Source organism: Diplotaxodon limnothrissa, linkage group LG9 (genome assembly GCF_057381915.1).
Source record: "Diplotaxodon limnothrissa isolate DT_005_m linkage group LG9, D_limnothrissa_male_GT1.1, whole genome shotgun sequence".
NCBI lineage: Eukaryota > Metazoa > Chordata > Actinopteri > Cichliformes > Cichlidae > Diplotaxodon > Diplotaxodon limnothrissa.
Genome location: NC_140604.1, coordinates 21,470,856 through 21,485,185, shown reverse-complemented (window position 1 = coordinate 21,485,185; position 14,330 = coordinate 21,470,856). Strand labels below are relative to the sequence as shown.

Genomic DNA, 14,330 nt, shown 5'->3' with positions numbered 1-14,330 from the left:
ATCCTCCCCGCTGTGTTACAGCTGGAGCAACTGCTGTGTCTGCTGGGAAATAAGCCGCCAGAGTGCCAACTCCACCAAGCTCATCCCACACGCCCGACTCGCTGCCAATCCTCACCGGTTAGAAGTAAATAAGGCTGAATTCAAACATTTGCATGTATGCTTAAAGCCGTCAGGGATGATTTATCTGATTTAATCCACAGGCTGTTACTACACAGACATGCTTGCGGATTTGTAAGGCTGTGCTAACACCGGCACACTCACAGAGACAATATGCTAGTGTTTAGCAGATATGGTGTTGACCATTAGCCATCATCTGCTACTTAGCTCTAAACACAAAGTACAGCTGAGGCTGAAGGGAGCGCCATTAGTTTATTTGTTGAGGTATTTCAGTCTGACCGCAGCGATGACTGACCCAGAGTCCCCGGAGTCAAATTGTTAGCATAACGACAAATAAAACACATCTAAAGTTTCCTGGTGATGTAAACACTTTATGAGAGGATAACATCTGCTCTGTTCGGTATTTCAGCTACAAACAACAGAATATATGTATAAACTCTGCTTCTCACCCCCGTGTGTGGTTTGTGGTAAGTGTGTCTTCCTCAAGCTCAATTCTGGAAGTTTGGGGGTTTCTGCAGCATATAAGCCGTCCTACTTTTAATCTGCACGCACAAACCACACAGTTAACTTGCAAATTGGAACCAGTCCCAATCAGTGGGTTGATATAATCTGCCAATACAAAGATGCATTTGTGTTATTGGCTATTTTCTTTCTGCTATGCACAGTTAGGGAAGGTACTGTCTGTCCAGCAAAGAAGCTCTGATTTCCTACCAGCAGACGAGCATCACAACTAACAGCTTGTCGCCAACTAGTTTGTGAAAACTGGACAATAAAAACAAAAACGTGGGAACCTTATCATGTATACGTTTGACGTTTTATCTCTGCACTACAGCTGTTATAGTATTTGTATTTTTTTTCCATTTTTACTAAAAACCAGTATAGTTTACATGTGAGTGTTAGTGCAATATTGCTTCCTTGTGTGCTATACTGAGGGGGGTCTGAGTCTAAGAATTTCACTGTCAGCAGTGATGTGCCATTGTTACCTCTCTTACAAAAAAAAAATCCCACAAAATTAAAATCTACAGTTCTCAGGGGCTCGCCAAAGCTGGGCAGCAGAAGTCTGGACTGCTGGGAGATGATGGTTCACTGTACTGTACAGTGGAACAAGAGATTCATATCATGGATGCGCAGCCAACAAATCTGCAGCAAGATTGTGAAGCTGCGACGTCAATATGAACCAAACTCTCTGAGGAATGATTCCAGCGCCTTGTTGAATCTATGCCATGAAAAATTAAGGCAGCTCTGAAGGAAAAAACTGAACTAAACTGAACTGAATACAGGTATGGGAATATTGGTAAAGACATATATCCAGTACCTGCTGTGCTCTATAACAAAAGGCAAGGCTGAAAGAATTTAATTAAAAATAATAAGTGCATATATTAAAATAAGCCACAGCTGGTAGCTCTGCAGATTTGATTTGGCAGATTTCTGTGCAGGATGCCCTTCTCGACACCCCAACCTTCCCCCAAAGGATTAATAAAACAACATTTCAATAGTTGTCTCGCGCCGACTTGTCAAAGCTGTCTGAATTAATAAATCACATAGAAATGATACTAATTGCTAAATCGGTTCTCCTGGATACATTTAAATAATATTAAAAGTCAAGTTAATGTTGAAGCTCAGTTTATTTGTTGGTTATGTTATCAGGTTGTTTGTTTGTTTGTTTGTTTTGGAGGGGGGGGGGTCACTTTAATCTGAATTGTATTTATAAGCTGTAAGAGGAATTTCAATCAGAAAGTCTTGCTTTTAATATTGACAAGGTTCAAATGTTTTTGATGACCACACTGACGTAAGTAAGATTCAAGAGCTTTAGGAGCTTTCAGCAAACACTAAAAGCACCAAAAACATAATAAATTCCTGAACAATGCATCGTTTCCTGTGAACAGACGGACTGTCCGAGCGTGATGAGACACCTGCCACTGCTCTGCCACAATTAGCTAAGAGCTACTGATTGCGCTAAGCCCCCCCCCCCCCGACAGTCCAGCTGGTCCCGTGGGAGTTACGAGGCTCTGTAGGTTACACCTCAGTGGCCGGCGGTTGACAGAATTAACCCAGATATACGAGCCCCGCGTTAGATTCCCGAGGTCCGGAGCGGGAAAGAAAACATCACACTGAAACTTGCCTGCTGCACAAGAGCGGCAGCGGTGGCGGTACCCTCACACTCGCTCTGAGATGAGTCACCGAGGCGCAGCAGGCAGCAAGGGGGGGTAAGAGGGTGAGGCAAGGTTGCCATGACAACCCATTTATGTCAATTCCACTCTGCCAGCCTCCAGATTGTGACGAGAGAGAGAGAAAAAAAAAACAACAACAACCTCCCCACATGATGTTCTCCTTTTGATCCACACAGTCAGTGCTGAGGGTCACGGGGTTCATATGAGCAGCTGTGCCTGTGTGTGTGTGTGTGTGTGTGTGTGTGTGTGTGTGTGTGTGTGTGTGTACACTCACTGTGGCATGAGAGATGGTGAGGATGCCCCCCTTCACTGAGCACTGCCTCCTCTGCCACACCTTCCTCAGCCTGTGAGAGGCGAAGGGGCGGGGTCAATCATTAGAGATATTTCCTGCCTGCTTTACATTTTAATGCGTCGTGAACGCACACTACAGCGTTTTTTTATTTATTCGCTGTGTTAGCAGCTTACCCATCACTCTTCTTCAGCAGGTAGCCTTTCTTCTCACTCCCAAACTCCTTGTTTCCCTGCAGCTGGTGCATGCTGTAGCCACCCTGCTTGCTCTGCGAGTCCTGCGCAAACCCACACCATAACACAAAATAAACACTTTGTGTGCACAGACCAGAGAGGCTTAATAAAGACATGCAACACATAGACAACACACACACAAAAAGGATTCTCTGACATCAAAGTGCTTCTGAAAAACAAACCAAGAGTGAAGACTTAAAAATAAAAGGAGGTAAAAGGCATGCTCTGCAACATCTCTACAGGGATAAAGCACTCTACTGTCAAGCTGAAGAACACAGACGCCAGCATGCTCAACATGCACCAACACTTACTCTTCTAGACTTGATTCCAGACAAGCAGAAGGCAGAGAGGAGGGGGAGATAGAGGGGAGAGGCGTGAAAGATCCGGCTCAGGTGCGAGAAAGTGTGCTACCTGCCCGTGTGTTAACCAAACCTACAATCCTCTGTGCTTATTGTCTAAAAGTGGTGCTACAGACAGAATAACTGAAATGTGAAAAACTGTATATATTGTTTCATGCAGACAGGCACACCGAGAGTGTGAACGTGTGAACCGAGAGGGTGTGAGCTAACGCACAGCCGAAGCAGCCTGTGCTGATAAGTAAAACGAGCCGGCAGTGCTGGCATACATGCCAACCCTCCCGATTTTTCCGGGAGAATCCCGAATTTCAGTGCCCCTCCAGAAAATCTCCCGGAGCCACCATTCTCCTGAATTTCTCCCGATTTTCCACCCGGACAACAAAATTGAAAAACCATATCGCAGAATTCATAGCGCGGCCAGCCAATTCCAGTTTCCAACAATGGCAGCAGCTATTTAGTTTTAATATTGCTCTTATTTCCCTTTCTGGGTTGCAAAAAAACTTTTAAAATATTTTCTGGTGAGATTGTAGCTGTGTAAACTTCAAATATCTGAGCCGGCGAGAACACCAAACTCCTGACACATCGTCTTCAAACCCCCGCGGTCTTTCGCTACTCGGGTTAAACGTGATATATAAGTCACTTTGATAACTTAAAAACGTTATTGTTTGGCTTTTTCAGTGTTTTATTTGTTCGTGAGTAAATTGGTTTGGCTGAGATTAAAGTTATTCGATTAGATTAGATTAATTTAACTTTATTAATCCCTCGGGAGGGTTCCTCCGGGGTTTTCACACAGCCTCTGAATTTGGACACCCCAGCCAATAATAACGGTGACATTTAACGTATTTTATCCGATAAATAAACACTGTAAAATGTATTTATCACCCCCCCCCCCCCCAACAGCCCTTTTCAATGTCTCCCTAATTCTGAGGTCTCAAGGTTGGCAAGTATGAGTGCTGGAAAGTGTGTGAGAGTCGGGCAGCGAGTGGCTCTCCACTGAGCAGCCAGTGAGGCACAACGCTGGTCACCAGCAAAGCCTACCACACACTGGCTACCAGCATGGTACAGCACTGGGCACTCGCTCGGTGCTGCTGGAGACAAGCTCCAAAAGTTGGTGGTGGCCAGAGTGAGAGGACGTGAAAAAAAAGGAGGTTTCAGAATGACTGGGATGACTGAGTCAGGCCTGTTTTCAGCCCAGTACAGCTTAGTTTGTGCTGGGCTGGCAAGTTGTGAGTTTAAATTTGGCTTTGTGTGGTAGGGTGTGACCTGCTTACCTCCTTCTGGTCCAACTGGAGGGAGGACTTGATCAGATCTCGCAGGGCAGTCAGCTGCTTCTTCTCCTCATCCTGAGTTTGTTTGATCTGCAGATAGTGAAGTAAAGATATAAGAGGAAAGCTAAGAGGGCTAATAATGCACTTTTACAGAACTTTAGTTTCCCTTCTTTATTATTTATGCAATGTTCATTTAACCAGGAAAGTGTGACTTTTGAGATTAAAAATCTCTTTTACAAGAGTGTCCTGGCCAAGAAAGACAGCAGTATAATTAGCTGATAAAAATAAAAAACAAAAAGTATGTATAAACTTTAAAGGCAATAAATGAAACATCAATAAAAGACAGTGTTTTATACCAGAAACAAGGGCAGTAATATTCAGGCAAAACATCTACAGCCCAAATGATCCAATCACTTAAATCGCAGAGTTTACTTTTGATTTGTGAAGATACACTTAGGCGCAGTGAATGTACCAAACTATTAACTGCACTGCTCTCACGTCAGCACAACCAAACATCGTAATAAGGAGCTGAAAGACTGAATAATGTCTGATCCAAACGTGGCCCAAGTCAGGAAATTTTCAGGGCTTGAAAACAACAGTTTACAGGTGCTGAAAAAAAAGTTATAGTGAATGGACTGGTTCTGTCATAGCTCCACTTTCTTCTTTACTTAGGCACTCAAAGCACTTTATACTACATCTTACATTTACACCATCTTACATTTACACTCCGCTGAACGCATTAGGAGGATCTCGGGGTTCACGGTCTTGCCCGAGGATACTTTGCTTTACAGACTGATGTGGTCAGGGATTGGCAGATTGGTAGACTAGCAGATGACCAGCCTATACCTCCCTCGCCCAACAAGTTATGTGAGGTCTAGTATTTTCCTGAATCATGACAGTGGGTGCAGGATTGCCCAACTTTTCTTGCTTTAAAAAGTGCAAGAGCATGATATTCTGAGAAAACTGCTGCTTCAGGAGAAAGCACAGCAGTGCTGTAAATAAGAAGTGGTGGTCAGCATTTGGTGAAGGATTATCCTCGCCTGTGTCAGAATGCTACATTTGCTCTATATATATATATATATATATATATATATATATATATATATATATATATATATATATATATATATATATATATATATATATATATATATATATATATATATATATATATATATATAATGTGTAATTAAAGTGAAGTGAAAATAATTCGGTTTGCTCATTCTAACTATACTTCTTAGTTTTGTCCAGGAAAGCAGGTGACCGACTCTTGGGATAGCTCAGAAGTTGTTTTCTATGAAAAATTAAACCCTATAATGAGCAGGAGATGAAACCAGAGCGAAGAGGAGTTTTACATTGTAGAGATCAGCTGCCAGCTTCTCGATGTACTGCTTCAGCTTATCTGCTGTCTTCAAGCCATCTTGGAAGAAACTGGGGGGGGGAACAGAGATAACACGTGAACTTCACTGGCATTAAAAGTCATCCAGATGCGTGACATGTGATCAAATCTCATGTGTTACAGTGAGCTTGGTTTGGCCTTTACGAAGGTCACAGAAAGAGAGAGAGAGGGATAGGGCGATGGAGGCAGTTTAATGTATAGCCGGGCTCGTTCTGGCACAGGAGTGCTGGGCAGATTTGCAGAGGTGCTTAGCACATCCTGAAATCCATTACAGATGTGTCAGCGGTACACACCTCGATGCAGCTCCACGGCCGCAAATCACCACTAATGATCTCCATCTCCATCCCTCTCTCTCTCCGTCGATGCTTTTTTCTTCTCGAAACATACATCTCCCTTCCTCTTTTCATTATTTTCGCTGCCACCGCTTTCCCTCTGCTTGTTTTCTTTCAGCCTCTGCACCGACAATCCCACATCTCTCCTCCCACTCCAGCGTGCTCTCCGTGTCAAGTACTGTTGACTTTGCAGAGTGTCAGAATGCACAGTTTAAGTGTTTATACTGCAGTTTTAGAAAAGGATTCACCTCCCTTGACTTGACCTCCCTTGGCACATTTTGCTGTGCTGCATAGTTAGCGATGGATTCATTCTACTTGGCGTTTTTTGGGTAATTTAATAACTGACACCCATTACGACTACAGTTTCTGACAACCTTTTATTTGCCACTTTTAGTGCAGAATTGAGGGAAACATTAATCTAACACTGCGGTAGTGTTAGATTGTAACTTTCTTAATTTTAGAAGTCGAATTAAAGCTGAAGTGAACACAAAATTGCCTCCTGCACTTTCCTCAGCTCGCCATCCGGCGTCCTTATGCCTCTAATCCATCACCACTGCAGTTTTTCTCTCCATCAAGGCCCAGGTTGGACAGATTAAAGGGGAAGTGTATTGTTTTCTCCCGGTATTATGACAGGAACTAGAACGCTGAGAGATGATCTGTCATTCTGTCATGGGCCACAGTTCTGGCGTGGAGAGCACCAACTTTATTTACCCGCCAAACCATGGAGGTGTCAGAACGCATCTTTGTGAGGACCTGTGCATATTTATGAGAGCTATATATGTGTTCCTGTGCACCCTGCAGAGCTGTGATTCATGCAGGAGCAAGAAAATTGACATCAAGAGCTGCACGGCAAGACGGAGAGTGAGGCAGCAACCTACTTCTTTTGAAAGAGTTTCGTTGGTGGGTGTGATGGACATGCCAGGAGAGCGTTACATATGGGTTAGGGGGATTAAGGTGGTACTTACTTGCACTGTGCGTGGTAATACTTAATTAGATTCTGAAGGAGGTCCACTCCTTTCTTGGTCTTGATCTCGTTTACTTTGATCAGGTACTGCAAGAAGGGGAGAAGCAGAGTTCAGCCATGAGTTGAAATGTAGGGTACGTTTAAAGGATTTCTGGGTTTAATGAGGTATAACATGCCAGCACTGTTACACAGACAGTAAAAGCTTCTGCTTTTGCCTTAGATACTTATAACATGAGCACTTTGCATTATGATAATCTCATCTGGGTGCACATATGTTCATGAGACCTTTGATGTGCGAGCCAAGCCTGCCTCAACACTGTGGGAGCCGAGACCAGACAAACACTGTGAAATTCCCTTGTAGAGCAGGAGAATACCATCCGTCTGCCTTGATCTAAATAAAGTTTCAAAGGGTTGATGGGAAATATTTAACATTAGCATTATTTTAAAAAAAAGAAGAAGAAGAAAAAAGGAACAGCCTCTAGAGAAAGTGCTTTGTAGGCTGTGTGCTCAGTCTGGGTGCCTTCAGACGACGCTCCGACCAAACAAACAAATAAAAGAGGATCTTAATCTGAAACTAATCCTTCAGTGTGCCAATCCAGAGATTTACAAAGAGTCACAGCTAAAGACCACTTTTAGCACTACGGGAAATTTTACTCTATTACACAATACCGCTCTGAAGCCTGTGACGCCAACATACAGTTTCAATTTGCTCCTAGTATTGTGTTCAGATGCTTGGGTGCATTAGCACACGCCTGAGCACGTGTGGATGCGTGCATATGCGTGTGTGCATGCACGCAACCCCCGCTTTGTCTGCCTCACACAGCCTGTTGGACGGGAGATTATCCACATTTTGTGCCAGGCTTGTGCAGGTTCAGTGTTTCGCAGCGAGCTGCCGAATGTGCGAGTTTGGACTCTTTTGTGTTAATGAGCAGCGACGTTCGCACTGCTGCCGCGTCTGGGCAGAGCAGAGCACAGCCTGCTGAGCCCGGCCTTTCCGCGCTCGTTCACCGGCAACGTGGGATGAAAAGGGTGAGAGAGTGACAGCGTCCTGTAATCTGGTGATTGAGTAACGGCGAGAGAGCGAGCGCACGAGCGAGTGTGAGAGAAATGAGGTTAAGTGGGATGAACAGATTGTACCACTGACTGCAGCAAACGCCCTGCACACAACAGCAGCACCACTGATATCTCCAGCCTCTGTGGCTGTTGATTAAGAGATTTTTGATCCCAATGATTACTGTAGCTCCTCTTTCTTTTTTTTTGGTACAACACCTTGTACACTTACAAAATGCTTCAAAACATAGACAACATTTTTTAAAATTACAGAACAGCATCATCTAATTCCCATCAGTAGAATTTAACTCTAATCTATATATTATTTTAGCTGCAAATCCGAACTTTTATAACACCGATGCATGTTATAACTCAGAGACACCAACCATTGTATACATTAGGTAACGTCCCTGAACGCAGCTCATCTCATCTTACAGCAAATCTGCACGACCATGTGAAACAATGATAAAAACATAAACATCCATGGCCCTGCCAGCTCATGCTCATACATTATCTGAAGTGGTTTGACATCTCTGAATATAAATATTAATGAGTCCACAGGCACACCAGCGCCTGGTGGGTCATGGAGTTTTTAAAACTCCGTGTTCAGCCTCTACACTGAGCTATATTTGTCCCGAATACACAGAACCAAGCAGTTATGTTCTCATTATAGTGCGTTAACATGTTCTTTTTAAAGATAAATATATTCTTGAAACCACAAAGTCATCAAACTGGCGTTTTCAGTGAGGCCGTTTTAAAAAAAACAACAAAAAAAACAAAAACAAAACACAAGTGGTCAAAACCACAAAGATGTTTTTATCCTGCTCAGAGGACTCCTGTCGGTCTGGGAGGACAAAGCAAATCAGCACGGATGTGCAACGCTCTCAAGAATTTTAAAATCAAATCTGGGACTGAGGAAGCCAGCGAAAGAGGAAGTCGGAGCTAATGTAATGTAGGAGCTACAACTCGTCTTTGGCATTCAGCATCAGCTGGAGGCGGACTGCTAAATTGGATAATGTGATGGTCTTCTGGAATCATGCGAAGATAAATCTCCCTCAAGTGCCGGTTCAAACATTTCTGCAGCAGCGTATGAAACACAACGTGAAAGGAGGCGCCGTGTTGAGCCTGCAGATGATCATCATAAACAATATGAAGCTTCTCTGTAGGCTTAAATGAATGAAAGGCTTCTCCTCTTTCTTACGGTGCTTTAGAGTGATTGGCTGTAAAACCACTTTCCTGTTTGTTTTTTTAAATACTTGACATTTTAAAAGGATAAAAAGGGAAAAAGGGGGGAAAAACATCATTTATATATAAAAACAAACATGCCATCTGAATGGGGGGGCAGGGATAGGATAGGAGTACATTATATGTATCCAAATACATCCACATGTTTTTACATGCCGCCTTACAAGAAAGAAAAAGGATGTTTATAATTTCCAGCCATATCTCAATAGCTCAAATGCTTCCTCCTTAATTTTGGGGACATTCTTCCTGTAAACTTAACTTTCTGTATCATATTTTTCTATTTAATTAATTCAGGAGGTTTTAATGTTTTTCCAACCTTCTGCTTCGGTGCCATCCCTCTAATAAATAGATCTCATCTTGATTTTGGGAGATTTGACAGTGCGCAACAAATTTAAATGATCAAAACGGGAAAACACAAATATTTTATAAATATGCCAAAAGTTTATTTATAACTAAAAATTATGTTGTTAAATATTCACATTTTTAAACCCAAATTTGAGCCGGACTTCTCTACAATTAATTAATTAATCAAGCAACAACGTTCAACCACTAAAACCACTTTTACCTTCAGGAGTAACTCGAATCAATAACCAAAGAATTAAAGGCCACATTTCATGTGTTTGGCTGACAATCTGAACTGTAGCTGTAATTATTTATCTTACAAGCTGTTTTATTTCTGCAAAATATTCTTGAACACAATTCGAGCACTAATTATTTTCCATTCATTTCCATTTTGGATTTACTTTTTTCACTCGTCCACATCATTAAAATTTTCTGTTACTAAAAATCTGTAAATCTGATGTTTTAATAATTTGACTTTTTCGCATTTTTTACTCATGTTTTTCTTCTTTTACTGTTTCACTTCATTTTTCAGCCCTTTTGTAGCAGCATTTGCAGATCAAGTTGTCTGCAGCTCTTAACAGTGGCTGCTCAGCAGGAAACGGTTGTGACTAGCTGATAAACATAGTGTGAAGTCAGAAGAGACTAAAAGCAGAACAAAAAGAAATAAGTACATAAAGTGACCTTTGTATTTAAGTGGCCATAAACAACTTCAAATTCACGATAATGAAGCTCTTTAAATGCTAAACGTGTGAATACTACGCTTGATAAAAACTTAAAGAGTGAGGGAATCTCACATAGACACTTATAGCTAAAGATTAGGAGCTCCATAGTTTCCTCAAAGTCCCAGAATGTATTTATTTTAAAACTTGTGTGCCCAATATAATTTATTATGAATTCAAATGAGTCTCAAACAACTTCAGATGCACAAAGCCGCTGCATAATAATGACAGCTCAGCTAATCAAGGTTTATTTTTACCTTGGCTTGTCTTACAGAGGTTCTGTTGCATGCAAACATCATTTGCTTTGCAAAGGCGTAAATGATTCCCGCTGATAACAATCCCATGTCTATCTGTAAGAGCAGCACGATTTTAATTGTAAGACATTCAGAGGCGAAAATAAACTTGATTAGCTGAGCTCACGCCATTAGGCGCCAAGTATGTGCATCAGGGACACAAGATTAAAAAAAATACCATCTTAATAAACCTTAAGGGGACCTATAAAAGCTGAGATTCAAATAAAGTTTCCATGATACCAGAAAAAAAATGCAAGTAAGGGTCATGTGAAAGTGAGCTAAAATGCACACTAGCATCTCCAAACACTGAACAGAGCAGCCAAGCGGATTAGCAGCTGGTATTACCACATTAAAAGCCGTTACTAGGAGAGCTAAAACTATTATGAGATAAGGGCTTTGGTTTTAGAGCCACAATCCTATAACACCGCTAACACACCATATGCTGGCATCCTGACAGAGTTGGTGAGAATACCTGTCAGAAGGTTAGCATATTAGCATCTACAGTAGTGCAAAAAAAGTACACCTTCACTTTTACATAACAGGACATAATGAAATATAATTTGGTACCTTACCAGATTACCGAAATAAAATAAAAAAAACCTCAGGTGATCAACAACATGACAGATTACACTATTTTATTATTTATTCAACAAAAACTCAAAGTCCAGAAGCAGTGAAAAACTAAGTACACCCTGTGACTAAACATTTTGTAGAACCACGTTTAGCAGCAATAACAGGAAGTAATCATTTTCTGTATGGCTTTATCGGTCTCTCACATCGTTTTGAAGGAGTTAATGGCCGACAGCAAGGTGCTCAGGTCTTGTGGATGCAAAATCCCAACCGACACTTCTCCATCACCTTGCTTAACAGTTGGTATGAGGCATTTGTGCAGATATTCTGTGCATTAGAGATTTGAGAGGTAGGTAATACTTTCAAACAAGCTATACTTGTTGTGTCTTTTTCTAAATGTACTCTCATGAACTTTAACTTTTAACATGCTAACTGAGGCCTGTAGAGTCCGAGATGTGGCTAATTCTTCTAAGCATGGCAACACTACAAGAGCTTAAATGGTTTCCACTTGTAAATACTCTTTCTCACTGTACAGTGACAGACTTCATATTGTTTGGTAATGATTTTAAAACCCTTCTCAGATTGATGGGCAGCAGCAGTCTTTGCAGATATCGGTCCTCCTCTGCAGGGTGTGAACACATCTTACTGCTTCAGACCATCAAACTGCCAAAATCTCACTTTTATGGAGGTGCTCTACTTGCTGATAATCAGCTAATCAAGTGCATTTGAATTGGAAGCTCCTGGCTGCTACTCATCCTTTTAATTCCTGTAGATGTAATCAGTGTTTTTTTTTTACACACTACTTCTAGATTTTTTCCTAATTTTTCTAAATTAAAACGGTGAAATATATCAAGTGTTGCTATTCATCTGAAGTTTTATTTATCTAATTTTAAAACCTGCCAAGGACCAGATTGTTTTTATTATGTCCTGATACATAAAACCTTAGAACTGACAGAGGGTGTACTTTCCTTTTCTAATGTGAAGCTGAGCTGTTAGCGATTAGCTCAGAGATTCTTAATATTCTCATGTTGGCTCATGTTTAGCTTTAGAAGTCGTTGGAAAACATCAGTGGTAATCAAGTATGACTTGATCAGCCATTCAGTACGTGCTCTGTAACAGAGTAAGGAGAAGTTGGAAGACAGGTGGAAAATGTGGGCAAGGAAATACTTGAGAACCACAGTGAGAAGGGGGCAGATCAGCATGGCAGGGCACAAAAGAAGTGCAGCGAGTTTTGTAGTGAATAATTCACACAGCCAACAGCAGTGCAGCAGCCATTGGTCCATTATGTAAAAAATCCTACCAGGATAAAACAGTGAACGAGGCGTAGGCGTCACCACCCACCACTAGAGACGTTTTTGGCAGAGCAGAGTGAGCTCTAACAGTTTGTTCTGATTCTCATGGGCGTATAAGGAGCTCGCAATTGTTTTACACTTAATTCTCGCTGTCAGATTTCTTTAAGTTTGCTCTTTGTGCGCTAATATCAAACAGAGTTACAACATGTTTAACAGCAAACACGTTCACGGCACCAGATGAACATCTGAAAGCACTTAAAGACAAACGTTTGATTGTTTAGTAAGAGCTCAAATATCTAACTTATGTCATCGACTCTTTTTCTTCTTATTCTTATCCTCTGACATGCAATCACTGCAACAACCAGTTCAGCTCCAGTGCTGACAAACAAAGACTGAAAATACACGCCTTGCATTACTGTAGCAGAGGTGTATGTTGAAACCCTACACATGGTGCTGCACATTACAGTTTTGACAAATCACTAATTTAACCAAAAGAAATTACTAATTCATATTTTGCTAAACTACAACATTAATTAGAAGAAACTCGTGGATTCTCACTGTCATGTATTCTTGAGCCACCCCTCATTTCTTTATATATTTACAGGAAAATGGGAAATAGGTGGACAAATTTTGCGAATATATACATAGACATATAGTATAAAAGGCAAAAAGAGAGTTTGTCATTATTTGGACGACCACCTTTGTTTTTCAACACAGTCTGAACTCTCTTAGGCCGATCCATGACATAGGCTACGTTCACACTGCAGGCGAAAGCGCATCAAATCCGACTTTTTTGACCCTATGTGACCCATATCCGATCATGGTTTGACAGTGTGAACAGCACAAATCCGATATTTTCAAATCCGACCTCACTTTCGTATGTGGTACTGAATCCGATACATATCTGAAGTTTTAGAAAGCGACTGCTGTTTGAACGGTCATGTCGCATTAAATCCGTCTTTTACGTCACTGACACAAGACAGACGGCAATTATCAGCGCCGGAGAAAACATCGCGAACGCTTCCTGGCCATCCGGTGTAGATGTCAGTGAAACTGTTGGGAAGACAACGTTGGAGAAACGTGAACACTTTATTTGTACTGTATAATCTGCAGATTCTGACAGAAATCTGCAACTATCCTTTGAAGCACCGCTCCTCTCTAAAACAGCAATACGGATAATTATTAGGCCATATGTAAATAACAAAATAACTTTATAACTTAAAGCAAAATTGGGAAACGTAAAGTCCGAAGCAGTCAAACAGTACTGTTTGCTCTGGGTCTAAACAGAGCGCGTTGTGTGTGACGTCTTCTTTTGCGCATGCGGGCCGCTTTGAGCGTTCACACTAGAGCGCGTTTGCTGTCACATTTTATTTGTAGTGTGAACGAGCAGACAAAAAAAAATCGGATTTGATCCAAAAAAATTGGAATTGAGCATTAAGACCTGCAGTGTGAACGTAGCCTTAGTGTTACATTGCGTTTGGGAGCATTGTCATGCTAAAAGGTGAAACCATTACCGATCAGACACGTTTCAGCTGGTGTTGGATGGAGGATCAAAATCTGATTGCACTTTTCTGTGTTGATACTTTCATCAAATTTGACAACACCAACACCTCTGACTGAAAAACAGCCCAAACCATGACAATTGTACCTCTCTCCTGACCTCCTCTGCACAAGTTGATGATGATAATTT

The 14,330-nt window shown here is 41.4% G+C and overlaps 1 protein-coding gene across 1 annotated transcript in view; it reads right to left on the bottom strand.

Annotated features, from left to right (window-relative positions):
- asap1b (ArfGAP with SH3 domain, ankyrin repeat and PH domain 1b) overlaps positions 1–14,330 on the bottom strand; it is an 86,250-nt gene that overhangs the window by 27,989 nt on the left and 43,931 nt on the right. The window contains exons 7-11 of the mRNA XM_085362855.1: positions 7,131–7,216; positions 5,790–5,865; positions 4,438–4,524; positions 2,754–2,854; positions 2,563–2,632 (exon numbers count right to left, since the gene is read on the bottom strand). Of these exons, the coding sequence (XP_085218981.1) occupies positions 2,563–2,632; positions 2,754–2,854; positions 4,438–4,524; positions 5,790–5,865; positions 7,131–7,216 (420 nt within the window). The remainder of the gene's footprint in view (positions 1–2,562; positions 2,633–2,753; positions 2,855–4,437; positions 4,525–5,789; positions 5,866–7,130; positions 7,217–14,330) is intronic.